At 47.0% G+C, this 16,758-nt stretch overlaps 2 protein-coding genes and 1 non-coding gene across 3 annotated transcripts; all 3 read left to right on the top strand.

The window, feature by feature from the left end:
* Positions 1-817: 817 nt before the first annotated feature.
* LOC136540346 (ubiquitin-ribosomal protein eL40z fusion protein-like) lies at positions 818-4,417 on the top strand. Its single transcript, XM_066532347.1, has 4 exons — positions 818-1,014; positions 1,113-1,302; positions 3,944-4,010; positions 4,160-4,417. The coding sequence occupies exons 1-4, from the start codon at positions 912-914 to the stop codon at positions 4,187-4,189; spliced, it is 390 nt and encodes a 129-aa protein (XP_066388444.1). The 5' UTR covers positions 818-911; the 3' UTR covers positions 4,190-4,417.
* Positions 3,771-3,859, top strand: LOC136541074 (small nucleolar RNA Z266). Its single transcript, XR_010780178.1, has one exon. It is a non-coding gene; the product is annotated as a small nucleolar RNA Z266 (small nucleolar RNA).
* A 701-nt stretch (positions 4,418-5,118) lies between the features above and the next one.
* LOC136535130 (probable protein kinase At2g41970) lies at positions 5,119-7,784 on the top strand. Its single transcript, XM_066527451.1, has 8 exons — positions 5,119-5,528; positions 5,781-5,975; positions 6,051-6,301; positions 6,419-6,545; positions 6,676-6,949; positions 7,042-7,174; positions 7,305-7,391; positions 7,502-7,784. Exons 1-8 carry the CDS (start codon positions 5,141-5,143, stop codon positions 7,622-7,624), a joined length of 1,578 nt encoding a protein of 525 aa, XP_066383548.1. The 5' UTR covers positions 5,119-5,140; the 3' UTR covers positions 7,625-7,784.
* Positions 7,785-16,758: the final 8,974 nt, after the last annotated feature.

Below are 16,758 nucleotides of genomic sequence, written 5' to 3' on the forward strand. Positions count from 1 at the left end.
TTAGCCAGCGGTGACCTTGTGTGTCGTGGATCGGGGCATGGCGGTGGTTCTACTTATATAGGCAGTGCAAGCGAGGTTTTGACATGTTCCCGGCACGGACCTTGATGCTTTAATTGCAAATAATAGATCAACGCAACTAACGGTGCGCGCGACGACTCACTCTGGGCACCAACGCGTACTGGTTATTCAGAAAGGGTCTCTGATTGCAGAGGCGACGACGAAATGGTCCTGCAGAGTGCGGTTAATTGTCGTTATAGATGCTTAAATTATTGCACCCTAATCGCACAAGACATTTCAAAAATGTGTCTGAATATGCGTTGGCGATGTTGACACTCCGTGCCTTTTTTCACTCGCTTCAATCATCCGTGAAGACTTCACTTAGAACTTCACCGTCACAGGAGTAGTTTAATGTTAAATCAAGAATTCGTCTCCGTTTAATCTTCCAGAATTACCTGACAGCGCGTTCGAAGTGTCGTGAAGGGATTTAACTCAAGTGTGTGTCTTCCTCATATTAGCATGAATATTTCTTTGCGTCAAATTTTTCCCCGCACAGTCGTGATGCTGACGCTAGCAAGTTCTATGCATCCAACTGTATAAAATTATCGTAAAAATCTGTATAAAATCATGCTTTCTTCTATTTTTACTTTTTTTTTATTACTGCGAGAATGAATCAAAATTTCCTTTGAGAGTATCAAAATGGAAGCATCGTGCCAGATCTCAAAGTTCTCCACCGCATCCAATGGGCCGAAAACCACAAAGCAAAACGCACTGCCCGATTCAACGGCCCATTTCACTCCACCAGTGACTTTTCCCTAGGACCAAACCCTAAACCGCCGCCGCCGCCCTATTCTCCACCGCCGCCGAAGCAATCACAGGAGCTCCCAGCCCCGAGAACATCCAGGTTCGACAAGATGCAGATCTTCGTGAAGACGCTGACAGGGAAGACCATCACCCTCGAGGTCGAGAGCAGCGACACCATCGACAATGTCAAGGCCAAGATCCAGGACAAGGAAGGTATGCGAGCGCGTTAGCTCATCTGTTGGTAGCGAGGCCATAAAATTAGTAGCATGTGTAACGCAGGCGCTAAGCGGTTCGGTTTGTTTCGTCCCTAGGAATCCCGCCGGACCAGCAGCGGCTGATCTTTGCCGGGAAGCAGCTGGAGGATGGCCGCACCCTTGCGGACTATAACATCCAGAAGGAGTCCACGCTCCACCTCGTGCTCAGGCTCCGCGGTGGCATCATTGAGCCCTCGCTGCAAGCGCTCGCTCGCAAGTACAACCAGGACAAGATGATCTGCCGCAAGTAAGTTACCACCTACGCCCTCACCTTGTTAACATTTCTGTGTCCCCGAAATGGAAAACTTTGTTCTATTCGGTGCAATATTATCGTTCGAAAACGTCATCTCGAATTGTAGCGACGATGATCATTCGTAGGAACTTCACATGGTATTGGAATAGATAACCACATGGGCATATGCTTCTACAGGGATTCATGTATGGAAAACTTTTGAGATCTAATGCTAGTAGGAAATGAATTTGTTGCAAACGGAATTTAACCTCAGCATTAGTAGGAGCTTGATATGTAGTTATGCGATTGAACTGGCTCAGGTGCTATATTGTACTTCTCATTCTTAGCTTATCGGCGTGCACACCTTGATAACATGAGACCACCAGAGATCATTCAAGCAAACATGCAAAAACTCCTCTTGTTTTGTTTTTCAAAGAAACATGATTTGCCCCTATGGGTGCATTCTTAGTCTTTGAAAACGTTTCCTGCTTGAGCATTTGCTGAAGTGAGACCAGGCATATCTCATGAGTCATGACCTCTGGGCTTGTGTCTTCTAGTGTATTCAAGCATTTTCTCACCAGCCAATCATTGTTCCATTTCTAACACTGAACAAATAATTGAGCAGCCTGATTGTTTCATTTTCCCATCTTTTTTTCTTGCTGTATTCATAGTTTTTACGGCGGCGTGGCGAGGCGCGGCGACCCACCACCTTCACACCTTTACAGCGTCTATGGCGTGCGGCGTGGCGACGCCATACATTATAGTCTAGGATATTAGGAAATTATATTGACAAATGGTAATGCAAATGTAGCTTAAAAGGTATAGTCTACAATATTAGCAAATCAAAATAGCAATTTAAATGTAGCACAAAAGACATAGAACTCTCTCATCTCTCAAACTTCCAAATCTCTCATCTTTCAAAAGTCGTCCCATGCATCCTAACTCAACCGTCTCGGTAAATCAGGCATAGCCCGCTAGCCCACACCAGCCCACTACCATCACCCATATATAAACGAAATCAGAAACGCTAGAGACTCCACTCTCTCTCCTCTCCTCACTCCACTCTCCAGAGCGACGGCGCCCAAGCGCGACTCCCTCTCCTCCGAGCGACTGCGCCCGAGCACGACTCCCTCTCCCCCTCTCCCCGAGCGACTCCCCCTCTCCCCCAGCGACGGCGCACAGGACCGCGCCCCTCTCCCTCCCCCGCACCCTCCCTCTCTCCCACCTGACCGCGCCCCTCCGACCGGAGCCAGCTCCCTCTTCTCCCTCTCTGACCGGTGGCATCGGCGCGTGTGGAGGCCGGATCCGGCGGCGGCGAGGCCAGATCTGGCTCAGCTGCCTCTTCTCCCTCCCCGAGCAGCGCGGATCCGTGGCGCGCAGGGGCGGCCACGGCAGCGCAGCGCAGGAACCCTCCACCGACGGCGGGCTCGCGGTGTCCTTCCACGGCGACGGCTAGCTGGTCGCGAGCACGGGGGCGGGCGGAGGGCGACCGTCCCGGCGGCCGACGGCGGCGGCGGCTCGGAGGGCTGCTTGCGGTTGCGTCTCGGAGGGCTCCAATCGGCCACTCGGCCTATACAGGTACCCTCACGGCCTCACCCTCATCCTCACCGTCTATTACGCCCGCAACAGCGCACAAAGGCGCCACAGGACGCCAAATCGGCGCCACGGGGACGCCACGGCGCTATGGCGGACGCCATACACGCCGGAGCCGTGGCGTCGCCGTGGCGAGAGCCAGAAAAACGCCACGGCGATATGGCGACGATATGGCGTCGGTATAGCGACGCCTTAACAACTCTGGCTGTATTACATTTCATATAACCAATTACTGGCTTGATGATGACTTTTTGCTTTAACCACACTGAATCTGAAGACCAGAGGAGGTGTATTTTCCTCTCTCTTCCTTTGTTGCTCTTCTCTCGGTGGCTCCTTGTGAAATCTCTTCCTTCTGGTGAAGAGCTAACGTGGAATTTATTCTTCCCTGAGCACTGCTCTTCACCAAAAGATTGAGATGGAAGGATTTGGCGAGATTGAAGAGCACTGTGGAAGGTATTGAGGAAGATCGCATCTGATGGATCTTCTCATGTGGAAAAACCTTGGCCTTTATACTGAGAGCCCCCAAGTAATTTTGATCCTTGCTTTGCTGTAACGTTTAGTATTTGGCATCTCCTTGTTTGACTTCACTGTGTAGTTTTACCTGGAGTTTGGTTCTTTTTGTTCAGTTGTGTGGAGTTAGTACTCTGTCTTGCCAGTTTATGCTTCCGTCTTTTGTACGAATCTGGTTCCCTATTCGCTTGCCCTTGTACATGCAACCTAAGCTAAGCTACAGCTGGGTGTTGCATTATGCTATGTGATTTTGCTCATTCACCTTTTGTGTTCTATGGTTACACTTCTATTATTTGGACCTGTTAGAGGTGTATTGGTGCACTCTTGGTGTTGGTTTTTGTTCTTAATGTGAAACTGTGTTCTTTTCTTCTGAGGGAAGTGATTGGCAGGAGTGATGAATCAATTAGATGCATGAAGTGACCTTATGAGCTGAAACCCTGAGGCCTATTTTTTCTCTGATTTGCCAATTTACCTGCCCTTTTCCACGTCATTGTATCAGGAAGTCCTTTTAGGTCATTGCCCCATTGGCCTGATGTTGTACCATTATCTGCAGATGCTATGCACGCCTGCACCCCAGGGCTGTCAACTGCCGCAAGAAGAAGTGTGGTCACAGCAACCAGGTTAGTGTTACTGCATAGCAAAGTGTTGTGCCTGTATGTAGGCTAGCACACGTCTTCTCCGTCCTGCCGTTTGTGAAGCATTGAAGCTCAACTAAGTTAATGAAATATCTACTAAGTTAATGAAATATCTATTGCTTTTCTCGTTTCAGCTGAGGGCCAAGAAGAAGATCAAGAACTGAGGTGTTGCCTCTAGTCAGTTTCATGGACAATTTAAGTCCTCTGTTGTAGCAATGTATGCTGTACTGCGTGTTGTTGTCTCCTCTGTTGTAGATGTATGCTGTACTGTGTTGTTGTCTGGTTGTTGAACCGTGTTTGTCTACCCAACATTTGGGCCTGTTGTGATGTTTGACCTTGTCGATTGTCGATGACAACAGTACTATATGACAATAGCTACTGTGTTTTGGTCACAGCGTGGTGCACCAATTTTGTTTAGTGGGCAGCCGGGGCAGTGTCCTTGCTACCCACTCCATTTCAAATTAGTAAACTTTAATTTGCCTTTGTCCCAAGTTGTACTATTTTTTCTAACTGTGATCAATTTAATAGAAACGTATCATGTTCACCATTAAATAGTTTAAATACATTCTCCATAAAAATGTCTTGATAGTGTATTTATTTCAAATTGTAGATGCTAGTTTTCAAGCTTGATTAAAGTTAGAGAAGTTTAATAGTTTAAATACCTTCTCCATAAAAATGTCTCGATTGTGTATTTATTTCAAATTGTAGATGCTATTTTTCAAGCTTGATTAAAGTTAGAGAAGTTTAATTTAGGACAACTAAAGTGCCTCGGTGCCTCACGCTTCCTTTGGTCTCCTTGTCCAGAACAGAAGATAAGTACTTTCTCCATCTCAAATTAGTACTCTCCATCTTAAATTAAATTAATTTCTAGAGTTGTTTAAGTATTTTAAACTATTTAAGTTTGATTAATAACTTTATAAAAAAGTATAGATATATGGATGATGTTATTTTTTTTCTACTATATAGTTGGTCAAACTTAAGGTGATTTTAGGAATTATAATAATTTATTTTGAGGCATTGGAGGACGCAGTGAAGGCAAGGATGGCCTTGGTACAGTGCTCGCAGTCGCAGGTTGACATGCACATCCTTGTCGAGCATTGTCAGGAACTGCTGAAATGGCGCGAACGACTCCAGCTCCGCCTGCAGCACGCTGCACGCCTCGGTGCTGTCGCTGCATCTCTGTTCTATGTTTTCTTTCGTATGATGACTGCCGTGTCCCGTCCCCCGTGGCGCGAGCCCAGATGATCCCAATGCATGCTTCCGAATATGGGTCAAGCGGCAGGTGCCATGGCGCACCTTTGTTTTCCCGAGAAACGCGTCGGTCGGCTGGTGCTGGGAGCGCCATGCTTGCTCTTATTAGCCTCCCCGTCTCCTGCCATCTGCCTCCCCCTCCTCCCCGCGACGCGACGGCCGTCCCCTCGGTCGTCCGGTCGCCACACGCCTTCCACCTCGTCGCTCGTCGGCGAGGGGGAGCAGCGTCACCTCCGCCTTGTGCCTTGAATCGTACGTGTGCCTCGCCTTCGTCTGGTTCCTCTTCCTCCCCTTGCTCTCATCGCCTCCCGTCAAATTCTTTTTTATGGCATATGCACTGCAGCTTCCTTTTCTCCTTGCTCCGATTTTATTAATGTCCGGCAGTTTCGTGTCTGATTCGTACCAGGTTGATAGAGCAATAGACCAATAGATTGATTTTTTTTTTGTATGTGTGTATGATCAATGGAGGCAAGCATTTTGTCGCGTAACCTTCCGATTTTACAGCAACTGTTCATCAGAAGGCACCCCCGGCCGATCCGATCCACCGGATCGCCGCCAAACTGCATATTTCCACGGTAGTGCAAGAAGTGAAGCCGGCCAACAAGATGATCTGCTGCGGTGGTACCGAGGAGGATACGTACGCCGCCCCTGCAAGCCGTCACCCAGCAGCACCTAGGAGTACGTCGCAATACAACGCAGGTAAAATATGATGACAGTTGCATTGTGAACGTAGCAAAAAACTGTTCCTCATATGCCAGTTTGCTACAATGCCAGGCCGCGGCAAACCAAGAGGGCCTAATGCGCCGAGGAGTAGTGGGCTGCCGAAGGTCCTCCCCATCGATGTGCCGGCAATTTCCATGGGCGAGCTGAACAACATCACGGGGAACTTCGGGCAGAATGCCCTGATCGGAGAAGGCTCCTACGGCAAAATCTACCGCGCCGTGCTGACCTCCGGGGAGCCCGTCGCCATCAAGAAGCTCGATCCCAGCGTGTCCAGCGACTCCGTGGCAGACTTCTCTGCTCAGGTTACACCACAACAACTGAATCCCACAGATGGCGCATCATCAGACAGATCATACCCTTTTTTTTACTGAATTGAAAGAAAAGAATGGTAAACCAGCCGGTGTGGTTTTCTGATGCAGCTGTCGATGGTCTCGAGGCTGAAGAACGAGTACTTCCTGCAGCTGATGGGCTACTACCTGGACGACAGCCACAGGATCCTCGTCTACCAGTTCGCCTCACACGGCTCGCTGCACGACACGCTGCACGGTAGTACACTTTTATCAGGATTATTCGCAAATGCTATGGCATGTGATGTGATCTGTCAGTCAGTCTGGCACGCTGAAAACCCTGACGTGAGGAAAATGTGAGGATTGCTGAACCGCGCGCGCGCATGCAGGCAAGAAGGGCGTGAAGGACGCGGCGCCGGGCCCGGCGCTGAGCTGGGCGCAGCGGGTGAAGATCGCCTACGGTGCGGCGAGGGGCCTCGAGTTCCTGCACGAGAAGGTGCAGCCATCCATCGTGCACCGGGACGTGCGCTCCAGCAACGTCCTCCTCTTCGACGGCCACGACTCCAAGCTCGCCGACTTCAACCTCACCAGCCAGCCGCCCGACGGCGCCGCGCGCCTGCACTCCACGCGCGTCCTTGGCACCTTCGGCTACCATGCTCCCGAGTAAGCTATCCAAGTTTTGAAACAGATTGCTAGAGCAAGAGCAAAACGGATTTAACAGTGTTGTTATTGACATGTGGTATCCTTTTCCAAAGGTACGCGATGACTGGAGTGTTGACGCACAAGAGCGACGTGTACAGCTTTGGAGTGATACTGCTGGAGCTGCTAACCGGCAGGAAGCCCGTGGACCACACCATGCCTAAGGGACAGCAAAGTCTGGTGACATGGGTGAGCCCGAGCCATGCTCCATGTTCCTGCATGGCTGCATCCTGCTGCAGTTTTGTTATCTACTCCTGCCCCAGTTCTAAAATCCATAAGCAGAGCTTACTGATATCTGAATTTCCTTGACAAAACTAAGGCCACGCCGAGGTTGAGCGAGGACAAGGTCAGCCAATGCGTGGACCCGAAGCTGGGGGACGACTATCCCCCAAAAGCCGTAGCAAAGGTAACAAGCTCACGCTCGCTCTGCTGCCAAGTGTTAACCGATCCTCCTTGAGATCTTCACATCCTGTCAGTCAAAAATTAACCTGAGAGAATTTAATTTCTGTGTTTCAGATGGCGGCCGTGGCGGCGTTGTGTGTGCAATACGAGTCCGATTTCCGGCCGAACATGACCATCGTGGTGAAGGCGCTGCAGCCTCTTGTGAAGGCCGCCGCAGCCACAGCTGGGGGGGCCTAGCAGTACATGATAGTAGATGATAATGATGCACAAGCATATCTCCAGCACATGTCCTCCAATGATCTGTTCTTGGTTATCTGTCGCTTGTGTGTACATCTCATCTTCAGTGGTTGTAATGCAACATGTACTAACTGATCAATCTGCAAAGGATTCAAGTGTTCGTCACCTTTTTGGGGACTCTTCAATATATGGTATGTAGTTTAGACTCCACATCACCAGAGCCTTCCTTGTCCCCTTCCGTTGGTAGGAAAGGAAATTGCTTGCCCCACAGGAATCAGAACATGCTAAGCGAGAGAAGACGATGGACCTTGAGCAGTTGCAATCCGTGATGATTGCTGTTCTCTTTAACCGTATACCTTGGTGGGACCATCCTAGACATGATGGCATGAGCCCGTCTACTCGATCAAAATTAAACGAATCTGTAACCTGCAGCACGGATCGAGGATGCAGGCACGTTATTATATTCAATTGTGTCTCGCATCGCAATCGCAAGGATTAGCTCCACACCCTCCTGTCCACACTCCACAGGAACACTTCACTCCAAACTTGAGTTGATCGACGACTCGACGTGCACAGCGACAATTTCATACAGTTGTAAAAGAAAAAGGTGGAAAAACCGCTGAGCACATGAAAACAACACGTTCCTGAAAGTGAACTCTTTGCGTGTACTGCCGCTACTCTAGCTCTACTGCTCTGTTTCAGAATCAGAATCCAAGGCAGGCGAGGCGAGAGAACGCGCCGAGCTGAAAACGCCTCGCGCTAAGGCCGAGTCAGGTCCCGGGCATCGACGTGCCAAGTGGGTCAGCGTCAAGCGTCGCTTTCAGGATTTACTTTTAGCATCCGAACAAAACACGGAGAGCGAAGCTGCTGCAGCCACCAACAGCCGCGTACGTTTGTGACTGACGCACATCGATCGCGTGGGGATCGCGGCGTGCATCATCGGCTCTCATCGCTCATCGGTTTGGGTTGTCCTCTTCTCGGCGACCTCGAAGGACGAAGGGAATCTGCAGCAGCCCTAGTTGTCCGAGCAAGCGAGCTGCGTGGAAGAGGACACGAGCTAGAGCGCCCCGAAGAGAGGATGGCATTGCCGCGGTCGGGGTTGGTAACTCCAATGCTCCATTCGATGCTTGCGGTTGCGGAGTCCACAACCTGGCCTTTTTTCACTCAGTAGCGTGGGAACTTTCTTGCAAGCAATCAGCGGCTGCTAGCTTATTGCCAAAATCAATCGATGCAATCTTACCTTGGCAGCTTGAGGGTGACAAAATCACATCATCCATAGTTTACTGGGGCAAGGTTGCTGGCCCATCTACGTCCAGATATTTGGTGCTCATTTTACCAAACGCACCATTACTTCGGATTGGTTTATCACAAAACTACGACTCCGATGGAACCACCAGTGACATGCTGATAGGGCCTGGATGGACATGAATGAGGAAAAAGCAACAAAGTTCAAGTTTGTGAGAAACCAGCCTAAAATAGTGGTAGGTTTCTGAAATCTACTACATAAAATGTTTATAAGTTTATGACCATTATTAACCATTGTCCATTGGTGGGTGTTGTGAAATTTATTCTTTTATTTCTCCTTCTCCTTGTCGTCATGCATCATGTGAATGTCAAGTCATTTGCAGCATATATATTCTTGATTGGAGGCATGTGAGGTTAGTAGAATAGTAGGTTACCCACCGCCGATCGAGCCGTCCAGTACTTACAAGTCCTGTGCTCAGAACTTCGGTTCAGTAGAAACAAGGCAAGAAATTACGTAGGCAAAAGTCCATACATGGGTTATATATGAGCACATTGAATCTCAAGAAAAATGCCGAGGTCAGTGGCTGGCCAAGTCCTGAATATTTACTCTCTGTAGTAAGATACCTCAACTTCTCTTTGAAGCTGCATTTATTATCTATCGGTACTAGCAAAAACCTAAATGGCCTTTTCTGATTTTGGACTATGTGAATGGTTGCAAACATGGTCGTCTGACTCTTGACAATTGTACCCAGTTATTAATCTCCTCACGGATTGATATGTGGTGCGCTGAGTACTTTGAACCTCAAATGGTGACCAAATGGCCATAATGCCTTAGTTAAGAAGAATAGTTGACCAATTGGGTAGGTCCTGAATAAATTATCTCAGTATACCTGAACTTTTCTTTGATGCCACATAACTAGCAAAATCACAAATGATCTTTGCTAGTTTAGGCTAAATGATCTACCGACCTGCAAACAATATCTGCTTAATTTGTTTTTTTTTTCCACTGATGACTCTCCGGTCTAGTAAACGCCAGTCCGAGAGTAGGTTTCTGACAACAGCAGCTGGCCATTAGATGACTCAGGTTTCCCGAATTAGGTCAACTGCAAATGTTTTTTGAACGTATTAGGTCAACTGCAATAACAGGGATTACAGAAGCCAACTGTTATAACCGGGATTACAGCAATCAAAGCCTCAAAAGACTGATGCGAAACCTACTGAATTGTTTCTTTACACAATATCAAATGCATGGCCAGCTTAGTACTCCGATCTGGAGCGAGTTGGTTGACAATACTTTCGTCAGAAAAATGATGGCCACCTGCTAGTCCAGACGATGCCATTTGGTAATGCTGCTCAACGTTGAAGCCTTGCGTAAATTGACCTTATAAACCAATGCATTATAAATAAAAAGGAAACGACAAAACTAGACGCACGGATCTTCTGATGAACGAGACGCAAATAGTCAAATACTACTCCCTCCATACCCCCCCCCCCCCCCCCCCCCCCAAAAAAAAAAAAAGGCATTCCAGTTTTATACTAAGTCAAAGTCATCTTAGATTTGACCATGTTTGTACACCAATAGTTATATTACTAAACCAGCGTTGTTGAATTCATCACGAAATAGTTTCATGGTGTAACTATCGATGTCATAAATATCAATGATCTTCTATATAAACTAGTTCAGAGAAATAAATCGAACAGAGAAGTAAATGAAATAAACTGTGCTGAACAATATCGTCCAATTTCAGACATTTTCAACACAATTGTGCTGAACAATATCGTCAAATTTCAGACATTTTCAACTTAACTGCGCTGAACAATTTCGACAAATTTCAGACAAGGACAGTGGAAATATCCAGGAAACTCTTGGTCCGGGTCGACCGGACAAGGCGTCTAGCAGACGGCAAGGACGTGCATTGCAGACTTGCAGTTGTCGGGATCTTCCTCCCTAGGTGACACCGTTTCGTCATAGGCTGAAAATTCATATGTGGACTGCCTGCTTAGATTTAGAATGGACTCGGCTAAAGAAATCATCCAGCGCCCTAGAAAATAAATATACTGATCTAGTCTGATCTTGAAAGCATAGTTTGAATTTTTCAGAGAAATATATATACACGTCAAGGAGTTTTTGCATCGTAGAAGAAACTGTCCTGAACATGATAGCTTAACGAATTCTTGGGTGTGGCTCTCTGATCATGGAGAGTGTGCGCATCTTGAAAATCATAGGCGAGAACAGTGCACATGTCCGATGGCACATGTTTGCTGTCTGTAGAGCCGGCAGCTGGGGGCATCTTAGCCTGAATGCTCCCTACGTTTCCTTGCCCTCTCGATGAGAAACAGGAAAAGAAACGGGTGGACCAGTCTTCCTACCATATTGATATTGTTAGTGCTTATTCAGAACTAGGTAGCGTGTTTGGTCGTTGCTATGGGATAACTAAATTTTTTTTTACTAAAAACACATGGATCGTACGATAAAATAATAATACTGTTAAATTAAATACTGACGACAAAGTAACATTTAATTCAAAAAGCAAAGTTCGTGAAATTAACACGGTCACGGAGAGCGCGACGTCGCATGCTCACAAACTCTACTGTATAGACTTTTTCGTGATACGACTAAGATAATATTTTATATTGGCAAAAAGAATTATACGATATCTATTTCTTTTATGTGCCAATAAATCCATGAATAAGTTCTGCAGCATCTCCATATAATCATGTACACACATGTTAGAGTATATATGCAAATAGGTTCGTGCCCAGTGCGTTCCTACGGGATAGCTAAACTTTTATACTAAAAACACACAGATCGCACGATAAGATAACGATACTGTAAAAGTATATGACCGACGTTAAAGTGACATTTAATCTAAAAAGCTAAGTTCGTGAAATTTACACAGTCACAGAGAGCGTGTCACGGCTCACAAACTCTACTGTGTAGATCTTTTCGTGATGCGGCTAAGATCATTTTTATACCGGCAGAAATAGATTTCCGATATCCATTTCTTTCGTACGCCAACAAATTCACGAATAAGTTCCACCACATCTCCATACCATCCTGTACACGGCGCTGGCAAGCGAATTAGCCACAACTTATATAATTAGTTTTATAATTAGCTCATATTTAGTCCTCCTAATTGATATCTAAAAATTCAATGTGACGGGGACTAAAGTTTAGTCCTAGGACTTCAAACACCCCTGACTCTCGATTCATGCTGGCTGCTCACTTGCACCACCATGCCTATGTGTCTGCACGTATATACTCTAATGACAGAACGTCTAAGATGGTTTTTATTGTCCACCCTTTGAAAGTATCATAACTTTAAGGTTGTCATTTGTGTATGCTGTAGGATTGGGATGCTTTGCACTGATTCATGAGGGTGTCCATGAGAGTCAAAATTTTTGATGCCATTATATGTCTAAGCTTACCAATCAGACAGAGACGAACTTGATTGTTAAAATATTTTCAACACTGCTTTCATATACTCCCCTGTCCCAAAATAGAATTCATTCTCACCTTTCGAGAAGTTAATTTTTTTTTAACTTCGACCAATTATATATAAAAGAATATTAATATTTATAATACATAATTAGTATCATTAGATAGAACATTGAATATATTTTCATAATAAACTTATTTAAAGATGTTGTACATATTTTTTACAAACCTAGTTAAAGTTGAGAAAGTTTGACCTGCACGCATCCCATAACGACTTATATTTTAAGGTAGAGGAAGTATATGCTAATAGGAGTAGTCAAGATGAACACATCAATATTTTTATATTATATGCTAATGGGAGCACGAAGAAACGCAGGGGAATGAACCTATATACTAATGGTGGGAATATTCGTTTAGGAAACTACAGAAGGTTCACTAGTCTCACCATATATAACATGCACATCTTTTATTTGGCATCACTGTTTCCTTCCATGATTATTATTTCATGCATGATTATTGTTTTCTTCCATACATGATTATTATTTTCTTCCATGCATGTGGCCTCAGGTGATCGATTTATTTTCTTCAAAGCAGGCGGAGATCGTAGGGATATCAATTTCTTTTTCTATCGTATCTTTTCTTTTTTCGCTCGCTCGTTGAATAGCGTAGGAGATGGGATCGATCGCATGGAGCGAAGACGGATGAATCAAAACGATTGTCGCATGTCCCCGAGATTTAGCGATGTACCATCTCCATCTGTTTTAATTCTTATTACCAAAAGAACCCTATAGAATTATAGATCTACATGTACCGGTGTACCTTGGCCTTGGCCACCCCGGAGCTTACCCATATGTTTTCACTGCTGGCTAGTCTGCTAACAACTTATTTTGAAACGCAGACTCGTTGCGATTTGCGGTACATCATTATCTGAGTATACTCTAGTACGCATACAAAAATATCATGTACGCATACAAAAATATCATGTTTCGTTAAAGATATAGGTCACGTTCGTTTCGCTGAAAAAATAAACCGAAACACTGTTTTGGCTGATTTGTTGTAAGAGAAAAATACTGTTCCAGCTAAAAAAAACTGAAAAATACGGATTATAAGACAAGCGAACAAGACCATAAACCCCTTTTTATGATGAAAATAAAGGTTTAAATCTATTGGTCCCGTCCGGCTTGCTGAATCTTGACTGAAACTGGCTGAAAAACACTGTTCTTTCTGAATTATTATGAGAAAAAAATATTGTTCCGGTTGAAAAAACAAACCGAACAGACGAAACATGGGGTAAGCCGAACGAGGCAATTATTGTCTCCAACAATGAAACGCACACAACTTAAAACTCATTTCACTTAGACTAAATAAAAGAGATAGACTTACATCACTGAATTTACAATTTGTCTCTATCCTTAATTGGCTCGTTCGGCTAATTAGTTTTTGGATGATTTCAGATGATTCAATAGTATTATATGAGAGAATAAGCTGAAACAAATCCACACTTGATCAGCCGAACGGGCTGAATAATAATAATAATAATAATAATAATAATAATAATAATAATAATAATAATAATAATAATAATAATAATAATGTCGTTTGCCCACCAACGGTTCTTAGGTTGTCTCCAACATTGCAGAACTCAAATTCAAAATAGGTCTCTAACATGATACCTATAGCCTCCAACAGAATATCTATGAAAGACTCATTTTAGGTGATAATCTAAATCTTAGTATCTCTCCTGAAGACCTATTTATAAAAAAAGGTTGTTTTTTTTTGTCTCGTTATTGGAGAAGATAAAAAATAGATATTAAAATCTTTACTTATAGCATTACCTAAAGGATAAATAGATCATGTACGATTGGGTTATATTTTGGGTGCATATTAGTGGGACAGTCTTATAGGTCCGATCTGAGCCGTCGGCCGCGCGATCTTCGCGGTGCAGGACAGTAGGAGCCGTGCGCCGACCTTGCCCGTGCCCGTTTGCGTTACGCCTCCTAGTATCGACCGCGGCCGGCGGCCCACGTTTATAGGCATAGGTAGGCGCGACCGCACGGCGCAGAACGCGCGGGTACGGCGGCCTTTGCCATTTCCCACCCTCCATGCGCAAGGCGCCGCAGACGGGGGAGGAGACGACGCGACCGCGACCTTGACCGCGACCGAATCGCGAGCGGTAATCTAGGCCAGACGAGAGGCGATCGGAGGGGGGCGGCCTAGGGAGGAGCAGAGCGGAGGGGGCGCGCGCGAGGGATGGACGCCAACGGGCGCGGGGAGAATGACGACGCGCGGGCGCCGCTCCTGGCCGGGCCCGGGCGGCGGCGCAACTCGGTCGCGTCCATGCGCGGCGAGTTCGTCTCGCGGCTGCCCAAGAAGGTGCTCGACGCCGTCGACCCCGAGCGCCCGTCGCACGTCGACTTCTCCCGCTCCAAGGGCCTCCTCGAAGGTTCATCCCGGAATCCCAACTACCCGCCGCATTCTCGGGTTGTTTTTCTTTGTCGTTGGTTGGTTCGCTCTGTCCCTGGAATCTTTATTGGCGTTTCGTTTTCTTAATCTGGTAATTGTGCTAGAAAGCTGGCGTTACTATCGGGCTCCTTTATCTACAGAGTATCTTGGTGATATGATTGACGCGCTTTTGATCCTAGATTCTGGAGTTGTAGTAGATAATCCGATGCTTCTGCGGATGACCCAGACACTTATCCTTGCCGCAGACTTTTCTGGGTTCCTAGGATTTCCCCTTCTTACTTTTATGATTGAACAGCTCGTGACTTTACTATCACTTGGGCTTCTTGTCCCTGTTTCTTTACATATTTGTTGAGGACAATACCTTTTCGACGTGTTGTTCTCTTATCATGGCCCTGGCCTTCTAGGTGGTTTGTGGATTCTCTCTACAGACAACTGTGAAACTATGGACTATGGTGTTTGTTGTCAAAATCCCTGAAGGATAAACGGCTAGTCCTTTCTTATGTTCTGCAGCAGGCATGCAAATGAGTAGTTTTACAGATACCACGTTAGCCAACTAGTGATTTTGAACTGTGCGTCTGTGCCTGAGCATATGGTTTCACTAACGCAGCTAAGCTTTTGATCTCTGTATATCGTTTGAATCTTTGATGTAGTTGGAACACTAGATTCATCAAGAACTAAAGACTATGTAGGGTGGGAACATCGGATAGTTACATTTCCTTCCATTCCACAGATGCCGGTAAGAACCAGTTGGTGGAAGGGGGGGCAGGCCCTGGGAACGGATTAACATGTCAAAGGTATGTGTTCTCCATTTGGGCGGCTATGGGAAGCATTCTTCCTCGGTATGCGGCAGACCCAGGAGCGGTGCCTGACTCCTTTGCAATCAGCCACAAGGACGACCCACGCTATGGTTCACAAACCTCTAGAAAGACCACCGTCGTTGCAGTGTCGTTTCCAAATTTCCCCAGGGCTGATGAGGGGGTGGTCGACGTCAAGATGAATCCTCGGTGTCGTGAGCGTCTCCCAGAGCTGTGTCACCGGAGCTATCCCTTCCGGCGCCCAGCCTATAGCATTGCCAGAAGGTAGTACGAGAGCTGCAACCTGAAAAAATGTGGTCTGCCGACTCGTCCGCAGCCCCAACAAATCTCACAGGTAGCATGTTGAAGTAGGTTCTTGGCGAACGAAGGCAGGTATTGCAGTTGAATCCTGTTTCTTTGTGAGTAGCCAGGCGATAGAACTTTTACCCTTTGCGGCGCGAAGGAACGAGATGCCAGAAGAATTTTGGAAGGCGGGGGGACGTGTGATCGCCCTGAGTGGAACGCCTTGTAGATTGAAGCTGGTCAGGAGCTTCCCGGCGGCATCCTGGAATAGGTTAGATCTCTGGTCCGGGGCGTAGCGTGTCGAGCAGCTGTAGATCGTCGGCGGCTTGGCTGGACAGTCGCCGTTGCAGCATGTTTTGAAGGCCGCCATGGACGACGTCGCGCACGGATGTGGCTCGGCCGACAAAGTGACTGAAGAGTGCCGGCATTTTCTCCGCCAGCGGTTCGTCCGTGAGCCATGTGTCATGCCAAAAGGAGGTGTCTTCTCCGTTCCCCACCGAGACCGTCGTGATGTGTTGGTAGGCGGGAAGTAGATTGCGTATGGCCGCCCAGTGCGTGCCGGCCATGTCGCCTGTGAGGTCGGCGAGGTTTAGCTGGCTGCGCGCCCACATAGCCCACGCCGAGCCTTGCGGGTGGTGTAGGCGATGTACCAACTTCAGAAGTAGACAGGCGTTCTGGGTGTCCAGCCGCTTGACGCCTAGACCCCATCCTCCTTGGCTTGACAGACATCTTCCAGGCCACCAAACACTTCGCGTCGGTGGCCCTGTCCGTCCCAGACCACAGGAAGGCATGGCGGCGGCCGTCGATTGCGGCGACAACCCCGGGGGGGTGGGGGGGGGGGGGGGGGGGGGGGGGGGTAGCATGGCGTAGGTGGGGATTCCGGTGAGGAC

Source organism: Miscanthus floridulus, chromosome 2 (genome assembly GCF_019320115.1).
Source record: "Miscanthus floridulus cultivar M001 chromosome 2, ASM1932011v1, whole genome shotgun sequence".
In the NCBI taxonomy this organism is placed as follows: domain Eukaryota; kingdom Viridiplantae; phylum Streptophyta; class Magnoliopsida; order Poales; family Poaceae; genus Miscanthus; species Miscanthus floridulus.